Source organism: Peromyscus californicus, unplaced genomic scaffold (assembly GCF_007827085.1).
Source record: "Peromyscus californicus insignis strain IS unplaced genomic scaffold, ASM782708v3 Scaffold_9__1_contigs__length_137607984, whole genome shotgun sequence".
NCBI lineage: Eukaryota > Metazoa > Chordata > Mammalia > Rodentia > Cricetidae > Peromyscus > Peromyscus californicus.
Window position 1 is genome coordinate 104101092 of NW_026294617.1, and position 22967 is coordinate 104124058.

General features: G+C 39.8%; 1 protein-coding gene across 50 annotated transcripts in view; it reads right to left on the minus strand.

The window, feature by feature from the left end:
- The window catches only part of Ank2 (ankyrin 2), a 596871-nt gene that overhangs the window by 52372 nt on the left and 521532 nt on the right, over positions 1 to 22967 (minus strand). For 34 of the 50 annotated variants that reach the window (XM_052731611.1, XM_052731615.1, XM_052731610.1 and 31 more), the window contains 4 exons: positions 18321 to 18393; positions 10087 to 10231; positions 3424 to 3526; positions 2612 to 2715 (listed from right to left, as the gene is read on the minus strand). In XM_052731611.1, the coding sequence (XP_052587571.1) occupies positions 2612 to 2715; positions 3424 to 3526; positions 10087 to 10231; positions 18321 to 18393 (425 nt within the window). Of the gene's footprint in view, positions 1 to 2611; positions 2716 to 3423; positions 3527 to 7400; positions 7413 to 10086; positions 10232 to 18320; positions 18394 to 22967 lie in introns of all 50 variants that reach the window. The other 16 variants (XM_052731630.1, XM_052731652.1, XM_052731645.1 and 13 more) reach the window with 2 other exon arrangements.

The following is a 22967-nucleotide window of genomic DNA, read 5'->3' on the forward strand; positions in this document are numbered from 1 at the left end:
CAGACTCTTGAAAAATATCTAATAGCTACTACTTAGGAACTTGATATATGATGAGTGGATTAATAAGAAATCAGTGTCATAAGATATGATCAACATTACTCATATACATGAATATGAATGTCACTTTCAAACATCACAGCTCTTGGAATCCTAACTTTTCAAGGGTAATTTTCCTTCTCACTACAGTCATCTGTAACCCCATGCTTGTGTGATCACTATAGTAGAGACACCAATAGATGATGCTACCTGGTAGAAACAAGGCCATATTGGCATCGTGGATTGAATCCACTTATACTGTCATCCGGAAGACTTGGGGCACATTTTGTTTAACTGATTTGGAGTTTGTGACAAATGTGGAATGTGTCCAGGGAGAATGTAGAAATGGTAAAAGCTATATTCTGTTGAATACTTATTGTTTCTAAGTAGAGTCTGATGATATTAAAAGCATTTGCTCTTTAAAACTCCCCAATGGAATAAATTTATAACACTCATTTTATAGAGAAATAAACAGAAACTCAGAGATTTTTTTTCCATAATGTGCCCACTGCCACATAGAGAGAGTCAATATCAGGGTCTGGGTTCAGATCAGTCTGATGCCAAGGCACAGTGTTACCCATCAGATTTCTCTAGGCTACATGGTCTTTTGACTCCATAGAACACTACCCAGAAGTGTCCCTGGAAGGGGTGGTACTAGGTTTTCTTCATCTGCTTTCCTTGACAGTTGACAGGGAGTCTAGTGCTTTGTAGAGTTCGGCATATGTGTGGAAAATGAAGATACAAGCGGGTGGAAGAAATAAGGAACATTCCAGAGAATCAGGTATGTACTAACTACTCTCCCTGATAATAGAGGCTTTACTGAGCAAAGTTTCCCCAAACCTGGACTCACAGAAACACCAACGCAAGGAGACTGAGAACAAAAATGCAGTCATCGTCGGTCTGAGATGTGACTTGGACATCAATGTCTTTAAAACCCCACAATGATTTCAATATACAGCCAGTGTTGAGTAACTGAGATCAGTATAACAAATGTTTGAAAATGGCAGAAAAGTTGGTTTGCTATAGACCAAATTTTATAGGTGCATATCTTTTTTTAAAAGGTGCATATCTTAACTAACTAATGTTTAGCTGTTGGATGCTGAGGCTTCAATACCAGTAATCACTCACGATGAAGCCGTTATCTAGTCATAACTCATACATGTTACTTAGTTTGGTGAAACAGATTGGATATTGATGTACTAATATACTTTTCTGACCTTCAGTAAAAAGCTTAAGAATTCCTTTTTTTAAGTCGAATAATTAATTTGAAAACCAAACTATTACTGTAACATTTACTCTTTTAAAAAAAATTCAGCTTTTGGTAGATTCTCTTTTGTCATCAAGCATCAAGGTCCAGACCTCTTTTCTCCCTTACTCTTCATGTGGGGACCTCAGTAGCAGAAGGTCATGCTATTGGTTTTTTTTTTTTTTTTTGACCAATTTATAATAGAGATTTTAATTTTTTTCATTTTACATTTAAAATATTTAATTAAACTTGAATGGAGTTTAATCTTTTTTAATTCCTCAGAGCAAGTCTTGCTGGACCACCAACTAGTCACAGTTACTTAACAAGGAAAATAGGATGCTTATTTCCAATATCTGTCTAATTTTACATTATAGAATTTAGTAGACTATTAGACTAAAAAGTCCAAAATGTTTATAGTGTCATGGAGTACTTTCCTGGAAGGAGGTTTATTTTAAAATACTAAGAACAAGAAAGGGCCCATGCTCAAAACAGTTATAGGGATTATACATAAGGAGTTTGGGATGAACATTGAAGCCAAAGTATTCCATTTTGTTACATAAAATATGGGCAGAAATTTCACTTAAATAAAAAAATGAGGATTTATAGGTAATTATAATATTACTAAAATGTCAGGGTAAAAATAATTCAGAAAGTATTATATTTAAAATTCTTTAAGAAATGTGCACTATATTTAATTGAATTCTTACACCCCAAGAAATCTCTAAAACTTTAAGAATGCTGGGGAGTGCTTTTCGAAGTGTGGCCCAAGCAGGCCATGTTGTATGCACTGTCATTGAAAGGACATTGAAAAAAGGGCATTGAAAGGACAGCTGAGAAAAATCACTACTTGGATGTGAACTCTTTTGATTTAGATCCCTAACAAAATGTATGGATCCATCTGTGTATGTGTGTGGCTGTGACCATTATTTTCACTGCATCAATATATGACGGAAGGTATTTATTTCAAAGACCAGTCATTCAATTTTAGGGGACTGAAACTTTCAAACAAGCAGCTGGCCCAGCCTCTTTTTAAAAGACGGCTTCAAGGACTGCACAAAATCAGCGAGGAGGCCATTCTATTCCAGTCAGTTAGCAAACTGCTGCTACACGTTATTTTAAAACACTAGTTGTCCATGCTGAATTCAACCTCATTTTGCTGTCTCATTGGTGCAGCTGGAACCACGGCGGAAAAAGCAATGTTATTCACAAGTTGAAACAAAGGTCACCTCCTGGGTAAGCTAACCATCCCCTGAAGCCACTGGACAAAGCTGTGACTTTTCTCATCTCTTTTTACCTCTTGATCTGGATACATAATATTGATTCACTCACCCTGAATGAATAGGACTGGAAGAAAGAGCCACGTTGTCTAAGTTCTCAGTGCCCCAGCTCAGACGATAAGAATTCCTTTCTGCCTCCTTGGCTAGGGCCGACACCTACATACAAAGGACGTCAGATTTAATGCAAAACACAGCTTCAAAATTCAAGTCTAATACAATGGATTCCGAAAGAGCACCAAACAAGAGGTGCCATGGCAGACAATTTTGATTTAAGGACATAAGATCATCTCTTCTAGTGCATTCCCTTCTGACTTATAGTATGATAGCAGAGTACTTTGAGGCGAATCACTGTTCGTCTATTTCTCTATATCCAATCCATCAGGAGCAAGAAAGTTATACCTAAAGTGAAAAGATTCCCAAATAAACTTTAAACCTTTTCTCATAGCTACTTTAAATACTGCAAACAAAATGTATTGTACAAGGTACCATTCATCATATAAACATGTCCTGCTTCATTTTATTTTCTCATAATGGAGATAGTATTTACACAACACAAATTTTTACATAAAATTTCCATAGAGGAACTCAGGACGGCTAAAGAAAGAAGCAGTATATTATTTCAGAGGGGAAAATGCTCAGTGAAAAAAAATCTAGTGAACATTTGCCACATTGTAGGACACCCTCAAATCTCTTACCCTAATTTTTTGTTGTTGCTAAGAATGAAGTTGGTTTTTAGTCATTCTCTCTTTCTCGCTCTCCCTCTAACCCCCCTACCTCCAACCGGTTCCCTCGGGATATTTTGTGGTATTAGAACATTTGAAAAAGTTGTCCAGAAAGCAGACATGAAGGCAGAAAGTCAAGTACCTGGTGGCTGGGAATCACAACCGTGTCGTCAATCATGGCACTGTCCCTCAGGTAGGATGCGTGGCTCAGGGTGTGAGACCTGTCGGAACTGAAGGATCGGAGGCTGGTAGGTTGGCAGGAGGCCATGATCATAAACCAACAGCGGTGGAGGGTTGGGAAGATGAAATAAGCCGAGCGGGAGAGTGAAAAAAGCGTGCTATTAGCTACCAGTGCAACTTCCAGGGGACACAGGTCTCAGAGTGGCCCTACCTCTCTGCCCAACAGCTAAAACACATCCTCAGACTGGGCTTAACATTGAATGGCAGGGCACCCGGGGATCCACAAGTTAAATTTGATACTCCTAATCTGATTCGTTCTCTTTCCAGAAATGTTTGAAACCAGCGACCGCCACTTATTTGCCAGTAGGAGAAATTTATACAGGCAATAATTCTTAAATCTGGGTTAAATAACCTCCCTGCAGCCTTGGGAAAATATTTGGTGGAAGGTAGGCAGAGCTCAGAGAGCAAAAGCAAAACGAAAAGTCAGGTTTCGGGTCCCCCCGCCGCCCCCGCCCTTTATTTTCCATTCTCTTCCCCTGTCTCTTTCTCTTCCGCTCCACATGGTGAGTGGCCGAATGTCAGCGTCCTCCCCTGGAAGGTACAGAGTGAAATGAACTGTGGTCAGATGTGTGCTTCCTGTGGAAGTAGAGTTCCTCTTGTTTGTCTCTGGAGAGTCCAACAATGCTGTTATTTCAGAGGAGAAAAGAGTCCCCTTTGCCTGCCCTGTGTGTAGTGCAGGAAGCCCTAAAGAGTGCTGGTTGCCATGGGGATGAGAGGCGAGAGCAGGAGGAACTCAGCACCAGCCCAGAACAGACGCACGCACGCCAACACAAGGACAAATCGCCAAAGGACACTGCCCAAAAGTGATGTTGCACTTCCAAATGGAATGAGGGCCTTGCTATTCAGCGCTTTAGATTTTTGATAAATCTGAATTTTGTTATTCAGAATTATAGATGCAAATGCAATGGACAAAAATTGTCCTTTGCATAATTCATTCATTCTAATCAATCTGTACCGTCAAATGGCATTACACTGGTGTTATCCTTTTTGTTCTCCTGAGACAGGGTCTTACTATGTCACTCAGGCTATTCTGGAACTCACTATGCAGCCCAGACTGGCTTTTTGATTGCCCTGTCTGAGTCTCCCAAGTGCTGAGATTACAAGTCTGAGCTACCGTGCTCAGTTTATAGATTGATATTTTAAATAGTGTATCATATATAGATTTTATCCATAGTCCAGGAATTAACAGTTTGCATTCAAACTCTTAGCCAAAAACCACAAATGGGTAAAACAAAGGATAAGCAAGCTTTCATAAAATTGTGGAAGCGAACTTTCATTTACTTTCCACCTAGTAGATATTGGTCCGTGAAGCACTGTAGAATTATGGACTGAATGGAAAACTAACATGAAAGTAATTAAATGGAAAATTAACATGTGGATTAGTAGAAACAGAAAATTTAATGTTGCAAATGCATCAAATTTTGTAAGCCATGTGCTCTGATACATGTGAAGTGTCCATGATAAGCGACTATTTGGAGACGTTAACACATGAAGGATTATTTATAATAACATTTTCCTGTGTTTTGTCAGTAGTAGGTTTTTAGAACCTCACATTTTAGAGAGCAAGTGATATGACAAGAAGAAATTAATTTTTGACCATATGAACTCTTTCCTACATAAATCTATGTGTTTATAATGAGATGAAATAAAAATATAATTTGAGTTCAGCTGTCCTCAGTTCTACAGGCCTCTGGGATAGATTGAGAGTCTCCACACAGGGCACAGGCAGCCTGGATGCCTTGGCAATTAATCAGCTGAGGTTTGAGCTCTATCAAGAGGCAGCGACTGAGATTACAGCTGACTTTGTAGCTGTGGAATTGATCTTGCTGAGATCTTGAATTTAGGCTGAGATAGAAATTCGATCGTCAGGATAATAATCTTTTAATTTAGCAAAAGTGTATTTCCACTGGTGGAAGGATGTATTGCCCTTCCTTTCTTAAACCAGAAAGACAGCAGCGATACACTGGAGTGTGTTTGGTATCTGGCAGCACATCAGTATGCTTAAATTCTACTTTTTATGTTGTTTTGACTGTGGCCAAATGCAGAGGGCCAACCTCAGGAAATGATAGAGTCTGTGGGCTCAGTCATTTTCTTTTCCCATCAAGTGCCTTCTACAAGGCCCAGATTTATTAGTTATGTAATCTCTTGCCATGGTTTTATAATCTAAATATTTAGACTCTAACTTTGCCTAATAACGATGGTAGTTTATGTAAATTAATACCACAAAAGACGTGAATCAGGTTAAGAACACTTGATTCAAAAGGCCAGCCCATTTGCTAGGTAAAATTGACCTTTTGATACACCCTCAGTAGAGAAGAAACACTGCTTTAAAATGAAAATTTATACTGATGAGAATAAACAGTGGTAACTAAAGGCATTCCATATAAAACCTGTGACAAAGCTATCAGGATTGTATTGTACCTAAACTTTGACAGAAGGTACTGGTTCTTAGTGACAATGACTGATTGGCAGGTCTATCTGGCCCTAAGTGTAACATCCATTCCCCAGTTAGCACCAGTAATGAAGGTGAGTTTGTGACTGCCATGTTCCTGATTCCTGGGTCTGTCTCTCAACTGGGTTGATCTAGAAGAGGTAGAGAGAGAGATTCTGGTGGTTTTATTAATTTTTTTCTTGCCTAAAAACCTAACAAGGAATAAAGAAACTTTAGCCACAAAAGGTGATTACAAAAGAGAAGCACAGGTATGAGGATATGTAGACAGTGAGTAGGAGAGGGGAGAGGGCCAAGGTCACTATCTGAGGGCTCATTTCTTTGAGGATCTATGAAGCTGTCCCTGGTGCCTGCCTTCTAAAATGCTGACTGGATAGTGAATCAGGCTTTATGTTTCCTGACTGTTCTTTTCTTCCCTGGTGTTATCATAAAAATCTGCTTAAATGAAATAAATATGGCTGGGATATTCTAACAGCAGAGATGTATTTCTCTCTGATAAAATAATAAGAACAATAAACTTTTGGAATAATTTGAATCACTGGATCATAAACTGCCCACATTTGGTGGGAAACATTACAGAAAAGTTATAATATTTTACAACAGGCTTACTATTAAAAAGAAATTACTTTGGGAGTGGGGACTCCTTCAGTTCATACACCAAGAATAATATATCCAAAGAAATGATATTTTACTGGTTCAGTTGGGGGATCAGCAGCTATAGACACAAGAAAAGGCTCAATTCACAATTCATTTCATGGATAAGTTAGTTGTGTGAAAGGGGGAAAGCGTGAATTGAGTCCTTTCTTGTATCCATAGCTACTAGCTTAGTAAACTATAAATTTATTAGACACTCAACTTACGGAGTTTGAATCCCTGTTGAACAAGTAAATACACAAAATGTTTACTGTGTTGAAGAAGCTTCTGTGGTTTTTCTGTTACTTGGAGTTTTCTATTTGAATTTGGACAGTATTTTTAAGTTGTAAGCAATAATAATAATAAATGGGTTAAAATCCAACTGACTGTGATTTGACTGTGTTTTTGCTCAATGTGCATTAAATCGTATGTGTTTTCATCCTTCTGTGTCTATGCTTATTTGGGGCACCAGAATGTTTTCTTCATCTTCTCCAAGTGTGTATAGACAGGCTGCTTAGTTTGTTTGGGGGAAGCCATCCCTCTGTGTTGTCAGCCACAAGGTGGCACTGTGGGAGTTAGAGTCAGGCCTGGTTCAGACGGCAGGGTCATTCCAGTAACAGACCATCTCTTCTAACTCAGGCAGTTACTGAATTTAGCAAAAAAGGGGGGAAATCCATAGTTCTGGAACGTAAACAGCTCTTGCCAACACACACACACACAAGCACACGAGCGCACAGTGAGCAGGGAAATGCGGATGTGCACAGGAAGGCCATGGTTTCATGCCATGTCATACCTACCTGGGAATGGTACTATTGAAAGCATGCCAAATAAAGAAATAATGGAAAAGGAGAATGGTTACCCAGAAAGTGGCGTGTGGAACTGCTCAAGCAAAACAGAAATAGTAATTAATAAAACATGAAAATGAGATGCTGCCCGTACTCCGTTAGGGGCTTGTGTGTACATGTGGTGGTCGAGAGATGCGGGTGGGAACCTAGGAACAGAGTGTGCAGTGTTTGTTTCCGGCCTCCCTTTCCATGTGCGGTAAGTTTCAAACCATTCATCCCCTTACTCTGTAGAAAGTACACGGTAATTCTCGACTCTTAGTTTGGAAAAAGGAAATATGACTGAATCAGGCATTTTTTTAAAAAAAAAATTAGTAACTGATGAAAATGAATTGTTCTTTGGTCGAGTGTAAGCAAGTGCAGAATATTGAGAATTCACACAAAGTTATAGAGAATTTCTTATGTTGAAATGTAGTCTTTTAAGTATCTCGAATTATAAATCTAAATCCGTCAGTGGACGAGAATTTCATATGTGGAACACAGGTTCAGTCACCTCTTCCCCACACGCCCCCCACGGGCTCCTCCTTCCTTACCCTGGCCCTAAGAGGCACCCTCTCTCTAAGCCACCAATACCAAGAAGTCACCCTCCTTCCTTTTCAACTGCCCCATAAAACTCACCATCAAATCTCACTACTCATGTTTCAAAATTGTCACTGCTGATGTCTTTCCACAACTGGCCCTGAGTTAGAGTTTCCTAGTGTCATAGACACCCAGTAAATAGCACGTTGCAGCTGGGTGGTCTAGCCCTGTGGCCACTCTCCACTAGAACGACCCTCAGTGGACCAGAAAAGGGATTTTTACAAAATACAGGTGTGGCTCCCTCCCTCCACAGTCCCGCCACAGCCTACTGTACCAATGTGCCACCACTAACATAAGCCTTTGCTGTCCCCACAGTTAAGGTGTTACTATCCCCTGTCTTTCCCAGCATCCCTGCTCAGCATTCTACCCATGTTTGGGCTTCTGTCTGTCAGGAAGCTTCAATCTCAGTGTGCAGAGGCACTCTGAGCTCTTCTGCCCTGGCCTTCCAGGGTCTCTCTGAGGCTACGAATTTAGTGGACATACTTTAATCAGGTTGGTACCTCCAGGACTTATCAGAATGCCCAGCTCAAGAAAGAACTTACCACAGTAAAAAAGAAAGGAAAAAGTGTGAGAAAAACAAGAGGGGAAAAAATGAGGTGGGGATTCTGGTGCTGAAGGGAAAAACCCCCAAATGGGTTGTCATTCTAGATTATCAATGTAGAATTGACAATTCTTCCTTAAGCTATAAGCACATGGGAAATTCATAATGTAGTTGACAAAGGAGTCAGTTTTGTACTATGAGCATGTGACTGTTGATGGGTAGACATGACAGTAACACAGACAGGCATATGTGTGACCCAGGCTAGCAGCCATACTTCTGAAGAAGTATCCAGAATCATCTTATTCATCTTGCTGTTGAGAGTAACAAGTACTCGGTGTATTAGTTAATAATAGGCAACATAACATTGAATCTCACAGTTCAGAATGTTAGAAAGGCTCCTCAGATTTGCCTATAAAGTCAGGTCCTTATGGGCTCAGATCACCTCATGAGATCATGTCTTCTTCTTTTTTTTTTTTTTTTTTTAAATGAAAACAAACTCCAGGGCATGCTGTGGGATGTTCTGTATGTCAAATGTGTTGCTCTGATTGGTTGGTAAATAAAACACTGATTGGCCAGTAGTCAGGCAGGAGGAAGTGTAGGCGGGACAAGGAGGAGAATAAAGCTGGGAAGTGGAAGGCTGAGTCAGAGAGACACTGCCAGCTGCCACGATGACAAACAGCATGTGAAGATGCCAGTAAGCCACGAGCCACGTGGCAAGGTATAGATTTATAGAAATGGATTAATTTAAGCTATAAGAACAGTTAGCAAGAAACCTGCCATGGCCATACAGTTTGTAAGCAATATAAGTCTTTGTGTTTACTTGGTCGGGTCTGAGCGGCTGTGGGACTGGCAGGTGAGAGAGATTTGTCCTGACTGTGGGCCAGGCAGGAAAACTCTAGCTACAAAGGCAATTTCACTTTGTGCTTGTTTTCTATTATTCTACATAATTTCGTTCACACAGAAATTACAGCACCAATAGTTTAGTTAGAATTAGAAGTATGTGGAGACGCTGAGCACATCTGCCTTAGAATTTGCCTGATTAAATATATCACTTCGAAAGTCAGGGACTCCTGCTTATCTTTGCTCTGCTTCATAGTAGTTGAATGATTGTGCTATATGATTTGGTGTCTCTGGACTATTTTCCTGTCCTTCAAAATGGGTCCTACTTAAAGTGTTAGAGAAATGAATGAGATAACCTGCTACCTGACAAACACAGTGAGCTGCCCATTAAGGGTTCAATAATAGTGTCTACATTTTTTATCACCATAAAAAAAAAAGATAAGTGGTCAGCCAGGCATAGTGGTTCATGCCTATTACGCATGAGCAGTACTCAGGAAGCTAGGACAGGAGGGCCAGGAGTTTGAGGCTCATCTGAGAAAGTTCCATGGCATTCTGGGCTACCCAGTAAGTAAGACCTTAACTCTAAAAACCAAAAGAAAAGGAGAAAAGGGGGCGGGGGGGATGTTTAAAAATGTGTCATGCGCACTTCTCTCTGACATTCGATGGACGTGTGGCGAATACCTGTCAGATCTCCCTCCCTCCAGGCTGTACCGAAGGTAGTTCATGCCATCCAGGAACTGACTGCTGGGCAGGGAGTCATCGCCGAGTTCTTTGAGATCTTCTGGCCTTAGGTACTCTCCTCCGTCCCCAGTCATGGTGTCATCGCCTTCATCAGGGGACAGTGAGGGAAGTTACTTGTTGAATTTAGTACCAGCACCAAAAGATGCCCACAGTTATGAAGTACGTTCACACGACAGCTTGGACGACAGCGAAACACTGCCGGGCAGAGAGACAGAGTCCATGCACATGTCTACAAAGGGCTAAAGCGAATGGAGAGAGAACTTGATCCATTTCCCTAAAACGCACTGAGAAAAAATAATTCTCTGAGTTGTAACCCTTTGAATACCTTTCAATGGGTTTTATTCATTATATGTGTCAGCACGATGACTAGTTTAGCTTAAAGATTAGCCCTGTGTGTAGACTACTAGAATTCTTGAAGTATCTTCAATAATTCTGTGCATAATCCAGTATTAATAGTTTCTTCATGCCATTGGCAATATGCTAAGAAATGTCTATTGTTCTATAGAAATGAGAGATTTTTAAATTTATTTCTTTATTGTGTATGTGTGTGTTGGTGTGTGTTGATGTATCATGCTTGTTTGTGTGTCTGTGTGTATCTGTGTGCATGTGTGTGTTTGTTTCTGTGAGTGTGTGTGCACGCCTATGTTTTTGTGTATAGAGACACATATGAAGGAGGTCAGAGGAATATGGTCTCTCCTTCCACTGTGTGGGAAATGGGATTAACTCAGTTTGTCGGGCTTAGTAGCAAACAATTTATCTGCTAAACCATACTGATGGTCGTAAATATGATAATATATATATATATATATATATATATATATATATATATTTTGGTTTTTCGAGACAGGGTTTCCCTGTGTAGCTTTGCGCCTTTCCTGGAACTCACTTGGTAGTCCAGGCTGGCCTCGAACTCACAGAGATCCGCCTGGCTCTGCCTCCCGAGTGCTGGGATTAAAGGCGTGCGCCACCACCGCCCGGCTGATAATAATATTTTATAAGACTGAATATACACACTAGCAAAAGAGCACTAAAGTAGAAATAAATTCTAAGAACAGGACTACCAAAATCTAGGCATGCTCTGAGAGAATTTTATTAACATTGGGAGGACAGTCTGTGACCTGTTTTCATGTGTGAAAAGGTGATGTTAAATGCAAGATCTATCATATAACAAAAGCTGTATCTTCTATATCCTTTGAGCGAGAAGCCCATCATCACCTAAAACTCAAAAGTTGGCTTGTATGCTTCCTCTTACCCCTCTTTCCTTACCTCACCCCGAGGATCTAACACCACTGAACTTGGCTTAAGTCCCTACTACCACCCAAATAAGGGCACCCTGTGTCAGTTAGTTCTCAGATGCCAACCTGTTTCTCCTGTTTCCAGTTCTGATCCCAATCGCCCAGCAGCCAAGATGGTCACAGGGAACAAAGTTAACTCAAAATAAGTTTCTATTACTTGTGCCTTCAAATTTCTCAATACTTCTTAATAAAACAGGGGCCACAGTTTAGATTTTCATATTCAACCTCTTTCTTGTCACATGTTGGTTGAGGGAAGAAGGTTCATAAAGTGGGGAGGAAAAGGTCAGAAGGGAAGGCAGAGTCTAGCTAGAGAATTCCAGTCTAACAGAGCAAGGCACTAGGGTACGCAGCTGGATCTTGTAGAACCTGGGAATGAACACATTCCTAACCTTCCTCTCTTAGAATTATGAAATTGTGTTACAATAGAGAACAAGCCATATGAATATTATATTTAAAATAAAATATATCCTTTAAAAAACTCTGGTAATGAGCCAAGGCACAATTGAAACCCTCTGATCATATTGAGTTCCTGAGACAGTAGCTGTCCTCACTATTCTCCCCAATTCTCTGTCTTCTGATGCTTTTGTGAGGATGGTGTCTGCCTCCAGCAGCTCCTATGCTCAGTTTATTAAAAGCAAGGCTTCAGAGTTTTGGAGATACCTGTGGTAAGCCTTGGGAATAGATCATGATAGCATGATTATGACCAAAAGAATTCAAGTCCCTAGTGATAGTGACACTGTCTACAATGCCATCTGATACTGCTAATATTAATAGGAGGGCCAAATCTTCTTGATGCTGTTTACAATTTCTCTCCAAGTTAAATTTAGACATAAAAATACTATTGTTCAGTATTACTTATCAACACTGAGTGGTGGAAAATATGTACCAGAAGTAGAGAAGTTTAATGCTTATCTACCTCCATTTCTAGAGCCTTATGCTTCCCATCTTCTTGAAAACCTGGTCTAGACACTTATCTATAATCACCCTTCCCTGCCACCAACCCCATGAAGGACCCTCCCTCACCACAGTAAAGCACTAACCTTTCTTTAGCCAAGGTTAGCCCTTTTCTACGTCATGGTTCGTCTCCACTTCCTTTTCTAATAAACTAATTAAACAGACCCTTGCTATTGTTAATTGATTTTAGTACTTAAACAGTGACCAAGAGGTGACTTCTTTGAAAAACAATCTTCTATGATATCTCCAACAGAAATCTCTTTAGGCCTTTTTCCTATTGCTTTGAGTCTTTCTTCTCAGGCTCCCTTGTCTGAAATGCTATTCCTACATGCCCTCTGCTATGTCCCATTTACCACACATTATTAAACAGTCAAGGATCTCATAAACTACATATAATGGATCCATACAACAGGATCCATCTCAGATCCTTGTCAAACTCCACATCCATATTTTAATCTCCTCTAAGAATTCTGCACCTGAGTTTTCTGTAAGCCCCTCACGTTTAGCATGTGAGAAAACAGAACACATCTTATCTACTTAATCCCCTGTCAACATGCTTCTCTACAAACTCTCTATGAGCCAGTAGTACAGCTGTTTCCATACTTTTAGTCAGGGAGATGGGAGAGTTGAAGGTCTTTTTTTAATATTTATGTATTTATTTGTTTGTTTGTTTATTTAATGGGTATGATTGTTTTGTCTTCATGTGTGTATATGTACATGTGTAGCTGCTGGATCCACTGAAACTGGGTTTATGGATGTTTGCGAGCCACCATGTGGGTACTGGGAATCAAACCCAGATCCTCTGTAAATGGTTAAGGGCTCTTAATTGCTGAGCCATTGCTCCAGCTCCAGAAGGTCTATTCTACATAACTTAGCTATTACAGAATAATTGTATACTGACATACTTTCTTTTATTAACATACCTGGTATAGAAAGGTCAAACTCAACTATTTTCCTGCAACATATAAGAAACTCAATGAGAGCTTCCTTCTTGTTTCATGTACTTGGAACAATGTCTTCCTAAATTATAGATTATTCATTTAATAAAATAACGACTTTCGGGTTAATGAGTTCACTTTTTTTGTTGTATTCTCCAGATTTTCCAGACACTTTGGGGGCAGTTCCTTCCCACTAATTGTAAGGCATCAGCATACTGTAGTTTTGTTTTATGTTTTTGTTGGAGTTTTTTGTTTGGTTTGTTTTTTGTTCCTCCCTCCCCCCATCCTGAGACAGGGTTTCTTTTTGTAACAGCCCTGGCTGTCCTGGAACTCGCTTTGTAGACCAGGCTGGCCTTGAACTCACAGAGATTCACCTGCCTCTGCCTCCCCGGTGCTGGGATTAAAGGCATATGCCACCACCACCAGGCTCATACTGCAGTTTTTTTTTTTAAAGTAAGATTGGTTTTGGTTATCTGGAAGCTACAAGATTCCACAGAGGGTGGTGACTGGTATATCAGCCATGCCAGGAACATAGATATAAAAAACATGGAGATGAATTAAGGCTAAATGGCGTGGGTCACCTATCTTGATAACCTCTGTGATGCTCAGATAAAGAGACTCTCTGAAATGTCATTGAACCCCTGCCCTTGCCCTTGCTACTGAACTATGGGGCAAGCTGAAATGGGGATGGGGCTAAGTGTTCATGAAAGGGAGCATGGAAAAGATGAAACTGGTTCCCCCGTTTTTCTTCTCAGCCCTCTGCCATTCTGAGGTTCTCTTGTCTGCTGGATCATGTGGATCCAGGGCACTTGTGGAGAAGTATACAGGAGTTGTTCACTAATGATGGATGAATCTCAAGGGTAAGCCATTTGCACTTGCCATCATACTCAGTAAACTCTTCTTCTACCCCCAGATACTTGACTTCTTCCGGTTCCCAATACAACATCCTCTCCCTGTGGACCACTCCCGGATTAATATTTATAAAAGCAGATTTCTTTAATCATCAGTTGAAATCTTTATGATATTCTAATTCTCTAGAATCAGATAAGAATTCAGATGCTTCACAACTAACCCCATAGTTGTTGTGCAGCAGAGTGAGTGACTCAATTATTTGCCCACTCATTGGCTCTGCTGCACTTTTCCTACATTGAGACCCCTACACTGACCTTTCTCTACTCCTTAAAGCCTGGGCCACCCTCGGATTCAGCTCTCACTTCTTGACAAATGCATCAGATTATGTGGGTGGCCCCGGCTCTAGATCTCAGCAAGCAGATATGAAAACTGATGGTATTGTGCCTTCACCTATAGCTCTTCATGCATTACTCTTCATATATGCTTGTTGAAGGCAGGCCCTGTGGTCACCTTGGATTCCCCATGATGGGAACTATAGAGCTCTCCTCATCATAATATCATATTCATCAGCTGTGGTTTGGATTCATAGGAGGATAATGCCAACTGCTTTACCACATACCAAGTTAGTTGGAGCAGGCATCTAAACTCATCTTATAAATACCCTTAGGTGTTTGTACATTGTTACCACCAGTAGATGTTATAGAGAATGGGGATTAGCTGACACCTTCTAAATACATGTGGCTGCACTGTGTCCATGGAGATGATAGCAGGTCCCATGAAAACATTTAACGGCACAAAATGTTAAAGAGTTGGAAGTGCAGGTCAACTAATGTTACACTGACTCTTGGCATAAAAAGTGAATTTGCACAACTCAAATATATCATTCATATAAAATTTATCATACTTGAATTCCCTGCTGGCAATAAAACGCTGTTACATTTTTGGTTATTTCTAAAAATAAAACATTTCTCTTATCACAGATGTTCTTGTTCACTAATCAATATTCCTCTCAAATCAAGAGTTTTTATCACTAACAAATGTCACTGTTTAACAGTTTTAATTTTAAAAATTATATATCTACATCTCATTTTATATATTGGGCAGATATGACGTTTCCAGAAATTTCACAGTAAATACTTTAATTGCTTTAAGTAATAAGTCCCATTACCAATTATTTTTAAAATAGTGATCTGTTTTGAAATCAAATGTATCTAATTTATACACTGGGTTTTCATGTAATAAGCTTGCTATGAAGTGATACCACATCATCTCTGGAAACTGCATATCCCACAGACTATTTTATGTCATTCATTTTCCCCCTAAATGCCAAGATTACACTGAGTGCAATTTTAAAAATATGTTTGTTTTTATGTGTGTGTGTGTGTGTGTGTGTGTGTGTGTGTGTGTGTGTGTGTGTGTGTGTGAGATGAATATATAGTTGCCCAAGGAGACCAGAAGAAGGCATAAGAGCCACTGGAGCTGGAGTTACAGGTGGTTGAGCTGCCTGACATGAGCACTAGGAACACTTGGGTCCTTTGTTAAGAGAGCAAGTGCACTTAGACACTGGACAATCTCCTCACCGCTAGTCCTCCCCTCCCCGAATGATATTTACAGATCCTTCTTTATCATAATGACTTACCTCTACTCTTGACTATCTTTTAAATAACAATCACAGTATGACTCCTAATTACATATTTGTTTTTAAAAGAGGGTCCCACTGCATTCCTAAGGCTGACTTTAAAAAAAAAAAAAGACAGATCCTCTCTACATAGCACAGCCCTGGCTATCCTGGAACTCACTACATAGACCAGGCTGGCCTCAAACTCACAGAGAACTACATGCCTCCACCACCTGAGTACTGGGACTAAAGGGTGTGCCACCATACTCAGCCCAGGCTGACTTTAATGTCTGCTGTCAAGTTATTATCCAGCCTGTGCCTCCTGAGCAACCATGACCACAGGTACATGCTACCATACCTGGCGTCTAATTTAATATATTTTTTGCCTCATCTAGAAGAGTAATGTGAGCATTCACCTCAAGTCATCTTAGTTGAAAGTATAGATAGTAACTAATATGCAATGCTAACTTTATTATTAAGTTACCAAAGAATTACTTTTTTAAAAAAAATCTCTATCTTAGCTGGGTGGTGGTGGCGCATGCCTTTCCTCCCAGCACTTGGGAGGCAGAGTCAGGTGGATCTCTTGTGAGTTTGAGGCCAGCCTGGTCTACAGAGCGAGATCCAGGACAGGCACCAAAACTACACAGAGAAACCCTGTCTCGGAAAACCAAAAAAAACTCTACCCTAAAAAAATAGATACTCCTCTGGGGAAACAGTCTTATAATGTGCCTCAGATAAGGTAATTTTGTTCAGTTGGTCTTCATAATAGTTGCTGAATTATTACCAGAATAAGCAAATCGCAGCTTTAAACTTACAAGTTAATCCAATGCACACATCAAAAGCACACATGCACAATTCTATCCCCATTATACAAGCTGTTTCAAAAGAAACATTAGTATCAAGCACAAAGACTTAAGAATTAACAAGTTGCTTCTATGTAGTTAAGAAAACTTAAAAGCAAAGAAAAGCAATCACTCTGAGTCCCTTGAAGGGTACCTGAATCACTAAGCGTTTCCCCATCAATAAAGTGGTCACCAAACTGTTTAAGAGCTGCACGACATATGAATGAAAATGAGCAAGAAAATCCCACCGAAACATGGGGTGCATATACAGATGCTCGAACTCAGCTGGTAGATACTAGAACACAGCTCAGACTTATAATAAACACTCAGAATGACAGCCTTTGGCAGTACTTTTAAAATTACTCATCATAATACATTGATCCAACATTTGTCCACTCTTGTCATAATTCTTATGCAAACTGACACAGCTCAGCGCCGATTGCCAATAACAAAACAAACCGGTTTCAAATAAGACTTAAGAATGTAAAGCTCGGCCTTGAGATTCCGTGTCAAGGAACCTAAAAACATATTTAACATTTTCTATGGAGTCTATTGCTATCAAGCCTAGCACCGCCTTTGTGGCAATGATTTTCCAAAGGTCTGCACGAATTTTCCATGTACACGTACATGGCAACAGGCTTTTAAATCTCATGCGCTGGTTTTGCTTTTGAAGCTTCCAAACTCTGTGTGGTAATTCTGTGATCTTAGGATAGTAGACTTTTTTAATTCAGAAGAAACAATACAGGGAAATTTAAAAATGTGGAATAAAGAAAAGTCACTGGGGAGGTAAAAAAAAGAACCTCTCTGTGTTAAGCATGACTACTTCTCACCTCTACCCCCAGAAGTCCCTAGCACACGTTTAAGGAAAACAGTCTTTATCATGACTTTGAAATGCACTGTCTAGATCAACAGTTCTTAACCCTTGGGTTGCAACTCCTTTGGCAATCATGTATCAGATATTCTGCATATCACGTATTTACATTATGATTCACAACAGTAGCAAAATTACAGTTATGAAATAGCAGTGAAATAATTTTATGGTTGAGGGTCACCACAACATGAGGCACTATATTAAAGGGTCACAGAATTAGGAAGGTTGAGGACCACTGGTCTAGATAATTTTTATCAACTCTAAAGCCATCATGAAAGTACAGATCTTTCCTGGCATAAAGAATGACTTACTCACGTTGCAACTGTATTATTTTGTGTGAGGTCCTTTGATGCCTTTTCTAAGGATCTTTTCTTCTGGATTTGATATATATTCTGTACATTTGTACTAACCAGACAGCAGAGACTTCTTAATATACCGCTAATGAAGAACAGTTTAAAGTCTTTCAAGGCATTTGAATATAAAATGTTTTGGTATAATTAGTATGTGTTAGTAATGACTATTATATCTGACAGCTCTTTTAGGACATGAATAATTTCAAGTTTCTTTCTCATTCCCCAGTCTTACTAATTATCAGAGATTAAAGATAATAATGGGAAAAAGTAGGTAGACCAGACTTGCCTACTTCTCCACTGGCAAGAATAAACACAGTAGACTATGGTTGGTGACTGGGTTTTCAATATGAGGAGGCTGTCATCAGAACTACCACCTTTATCTCTAAGGACACTTTAGTTCCCTAATGTAGAAACTTGACAGCTGTCACAACAGACCACAGGGAAGACTTACCCTCTTCATCAGAAACATCAAGGACCTCCGTCATCGTCTCAGGAACATTCAGCTTGTGTTTTTCTGTGATAGTCTGGAAAGACAAAATCATTAGTTACAAAGTTAAAATCAAACAAAACATGAACAGAGTCACAGAGGTGCCACAATCTACAGCAGCAGCAAGCTATCAGACCCCAAACACCCCCACCTTATCCACATAAGCATTTTGGAAACCTACTCCCTTTCGTGATAACTCCTTTGTCCATTCTGAAGATAAATGCCCAATGACTCCAGGAACGTTGGACAAGAGAAGATTCATTACTGCTAGTTCCCATGTGAAAAATGAAGTCTTTAGTAATGGCGTTAGTAATTAGTCATATTGAAAAAGCAAACTAATGTCTTCAAGATGTCTCTAAAATGAACTAAGTGATGTTTCCAGAAAAACTTTACAATGAAGTAATAAACATGCAATGTATTAAAAGCAAAGCCCTCAGAAAGATGCTGTAAACAATGTAGGTCGCATACATTATATGTGACATGTGTTGTCAGGGGTTAGAGGGCCAGCAGTAGAGAATTAATCATCTTTATAGTATTCACAGTCTACAGCTACGGTTTATTGCTTATTGGCCTTCTGTGGTTCTCCCCAGAGTGGCCAAATCCAGTGATTTCATTCCTGATACAGAATAAAAAGTTGAGAGACCAGGCTCTCATCCGGCTGAATGGCTTCCAGTTCTAGACTCAGCTGCAAGGCCTCAGCAAGTCTTTCAGCCTAGCTATGCCTCAGTTTCCTTGTTGAAAAACTACAGACTGGGGTTTTATAAAATTGTAATGAATATTAATACAGGAACTCTGAGAACAGTCCTTGAGATAGGGTAGGACTCAGTATGCATCAGCTGGAATAACTGACGGTTGTAATTAAAAATTACCTTCATGTTAGGAGTGAAGGGCCTCCGAAATTTTTGTCACTTGTGCAGCATGGAACAACATGATAATTATACCCCAAACACACCACAGTGATTTTCAAAATGAACAAAAGTCGGGCACAGAGAGACAAATGTCCTATGAATTCACTAATTGGAGAAGTTGTTTAAAAGTCCAAATCATAGAAACAGACAGTAGAATCATGGTTACTAGTGGCTGGCTCCAGGCAAGGGGGGGTGTGGGCTGGTTCTCAAAGAATACAAAATGTCAGTCAAATGGGGAAGAAGTTCAAGAAAGGCATGGCACCAATACCGCAATGTACTGTACACTTGAAATTTTCTCTTCTCCATTATTTTTCTGAGACAGTGGCATGTGCACCAAGCCGGCCTCAAACTCAAACTCACAAATTTGCTATGTGCAAGGACATCCCTGTACTTCCAGCCCTTCTCTCCTCACCTCCCAAGTGCCTGGATTCCAGGTATGCACCACCATAGCTTGTTTAAGAGGTATTGGGGATTGAGCCCAGGGCCCTGTGCATGCTAGGGACGCCTCATATTAACTGAGCTACATAGTCCAAGTATACTTGAAATTTTCTAGAATTTAGATATTCTCATCACACCCACACACAAATGATAAGTGTGTGAAGCGGTGGTGGACTAATGGGTTCATCTAGCTATTTTCACAATGTATATGCACCTCAAATCATCACATTGTCCATCATAAATATGTAACATGTTATCAGTTTAAAAATGTATAAAAAGGAAACCTTACAGCTTTAAATATTACCTCAAGCCCATCAAGCCTCAAATTTATAACTCTAATTCCTACATTTAAAGTGCTTTGAGTGTACCAGTTGGCCATTATGAGAACATTAGAAGACTAAACTCTTGACATAAGAGGTAAACCCTCAACTGAAACACCAAAGGACAAGGAGTAGGCTGTCTAGACTTCTGAGCTTTGCTTTACAGGTAATAAAAACTTGTTTCAAGGAGTACAATGGCTGTCACAGGCTCTGTCCCAAAGCAGAAGAGACCTCCCACAGATTGCCAGGAGCTCCGAGTGGATATACTAGATTTGTGCTAAGAGTGACGAGACTGATTCAGTCACAACATGGTAATGCACAAGCCTCTCACCGACTGCTTTTTAGTGGACTTTGTTTGTTTTCAGAACAAAATGAAATAAAATGGCTCAGAAGACCTATTGTGAGGCAGCAAACAGGGACAGGCATGAAGGCTTCACATCCAGGTCCCTGCTAACCTCGTGCTGAATGGTGTGTTTCACTGTCACATGGGTCCTGTCTCTTATACTATGGAGATTTTCGACACATTCCTTTCTTTATCAAGCACTTGGCTTGGACTATCGGATGTGATTTCCACAGAGAAATAATTCCTGATGTTCCAACAATAACTTTATTTAACTCGGTTGCATATATTACACACAAAACTGTGTATGGCTCATCTATTTATCTACCTCCCACAGAAGAGTGGGAGCCATTTCAGCGGTAGAGTGTTGAAATAGAGCCTGAAGCAGAGAAGGTGCCTCTCATATACATATACTAAAAATTTGATGCTGTAAAATTATGTTAACATACACTTAAAATTCACCAAGTGACAAAACAGATTGTCTTTTGAGTGGAATCTTTGTTTAAAGACAAAGTAGAAAGTAAAAGTCTAGAGAATGCTGTGGTGTGTAAGTGACGGCACAATTGAAGCCCACGTTAATAAATCCAACTTGCCTACCTGTCCCTGGGGATGTTTATGTAAGACCACAGGTTTTGACTCAATGGAAGCAAACTAAATGCTGCAGGAGAGAGATCTCACAAAGACTAGAGAACAGATAAACATTTGTGAAAGGAACAGATTTAAAGGACTTTTACAATATATTACTTTATTATTATTTCAGTATTTCAAATTTGAGTTAAATTTAGCTCAGTTAAATTATAACCTATATATCGTAGAATTCAACTCTAGCAGTACATTAGAAGTACTAGAAGTATTTTTAAAATGTTGATACCCTGAGCTGAAAATATGGCTCAGAGGTAAAACGCCTGCTGCATAAACATGAGGATCTAAGTTCAGACCCCTGGCCCCCATGTAAAAACCAGGTACAAGTGCACATAGTTGTCACACCAGAGTTGGGAAAACAGGGAGATCCCTAGAGCTCACTGGCCAGTCAGACTAGCTAAACCAATGAGCTCCAGGTTTAATGAGATCCTGCCTGAAAACCTATGACAGACAGTGATGGAGAAAGACACTAGATATATGGACTTCTGGCCTTTAAATGCACACACATACACACACACACACACACACACACACACACACACACACACACACACACACGCACACACGTACACACACACACACACGCACACACGTACACACACACACACGCACACACATACACACACACACACACACACACACACACACACACACACACACACAAACACTGCTGCTTGAGTCTCAACACAGAATAAAAATAAATCTGCATCCTGGAGCTAGGGTCCAGCTAAAAGTATTTCAAAAAAAAAAAATCCACATTTAGTTTGAGGCCAGCCTGGTCTATATAGTGAGTTCCAGGACAGCCAGAGCTATACAGTGAGATCTAGTCTCTGGGGAAAAAGTTCCATTTTGTTATATCATACAACTCAACTTGAGGCTCATTTTTTAGCCTTAGGGAGACCGCCATACTATAGCATATCCTGTAACACTTTTCTGAAACATTTTAAATAGGTATCTAAATGTAAATAAAATGATTTAATAATGTGACTATGTCTGTTGTCGTAGACAAACTAGGAAGTCTATTTCACATGAGAATGTTCTAGAGTAGTTGCTTTTCCTGCCGACTCTTTCTACACAAAGATGTGTCTCCACTTGAGAGTACATAACTGTGTGGCAGCCTGTTGTCCATTCTTAGATGCTGGTCGTGTGAGCATACTTTCTTTGTACTTGCAAGAATGAATAGCCAGGCTGCTTTGTTTGGGATTAAATGCTGCTATATGAGAAAATGTATATGGCAGGATAAACAGCAGCACACAATGATCATTTTGCTCACAGATGCCTCCCTGAATAATACTCAGAATGCCCTCAAGGTGCAATGCAATATGGAGCATGTATTTGAATTTGATGTTTGCCTAACCTTCACAGGGCATCAGTAAATGTTTGTTGAATGAATAACAAACAAATCTTCCTACTCATGAGGGATGTAATTAGATACAATATGCAATTTTCTTTTTAAATGAAATATTCTTAAGATATTTAGTTTCTGAAACACAGTTTTTTTTAAACAACTGCATTTGAACAATATATGGAGAACAAAGCTATAATTCAATGCTCATGTACTTCTCTTTTTGCTGTAGAATCTAAGATGTCATGGTCAAGATCTGAAACTACTTTAAAAGTTAAATAAGGAGTATGCTATGCACAAGATTAATGAGATATAATTAAGTCAGACGATGAGTTATTCATCATAATATGGGAAAGCATATAAATTAAATATAAGCTTTATGTTTTATAAATAGTGGATAATATCTGGTTTTCCCTTTGTGTGGGGGGGAGGGAAACTGCATGGTTAACTGACCCCACTTAGTCAACACCCCGCCCGGAGCCAATCACTCCCTTTATTCATACCCTTCCCAAGCCGTCACAGCACCGCCAATGATCTTGACCATCATGTCACCTTTCAACACCCTCACCCGTCAGCTGTCACCAGGACACTTGCAGGCTACACTTGTTTTGTTAATGT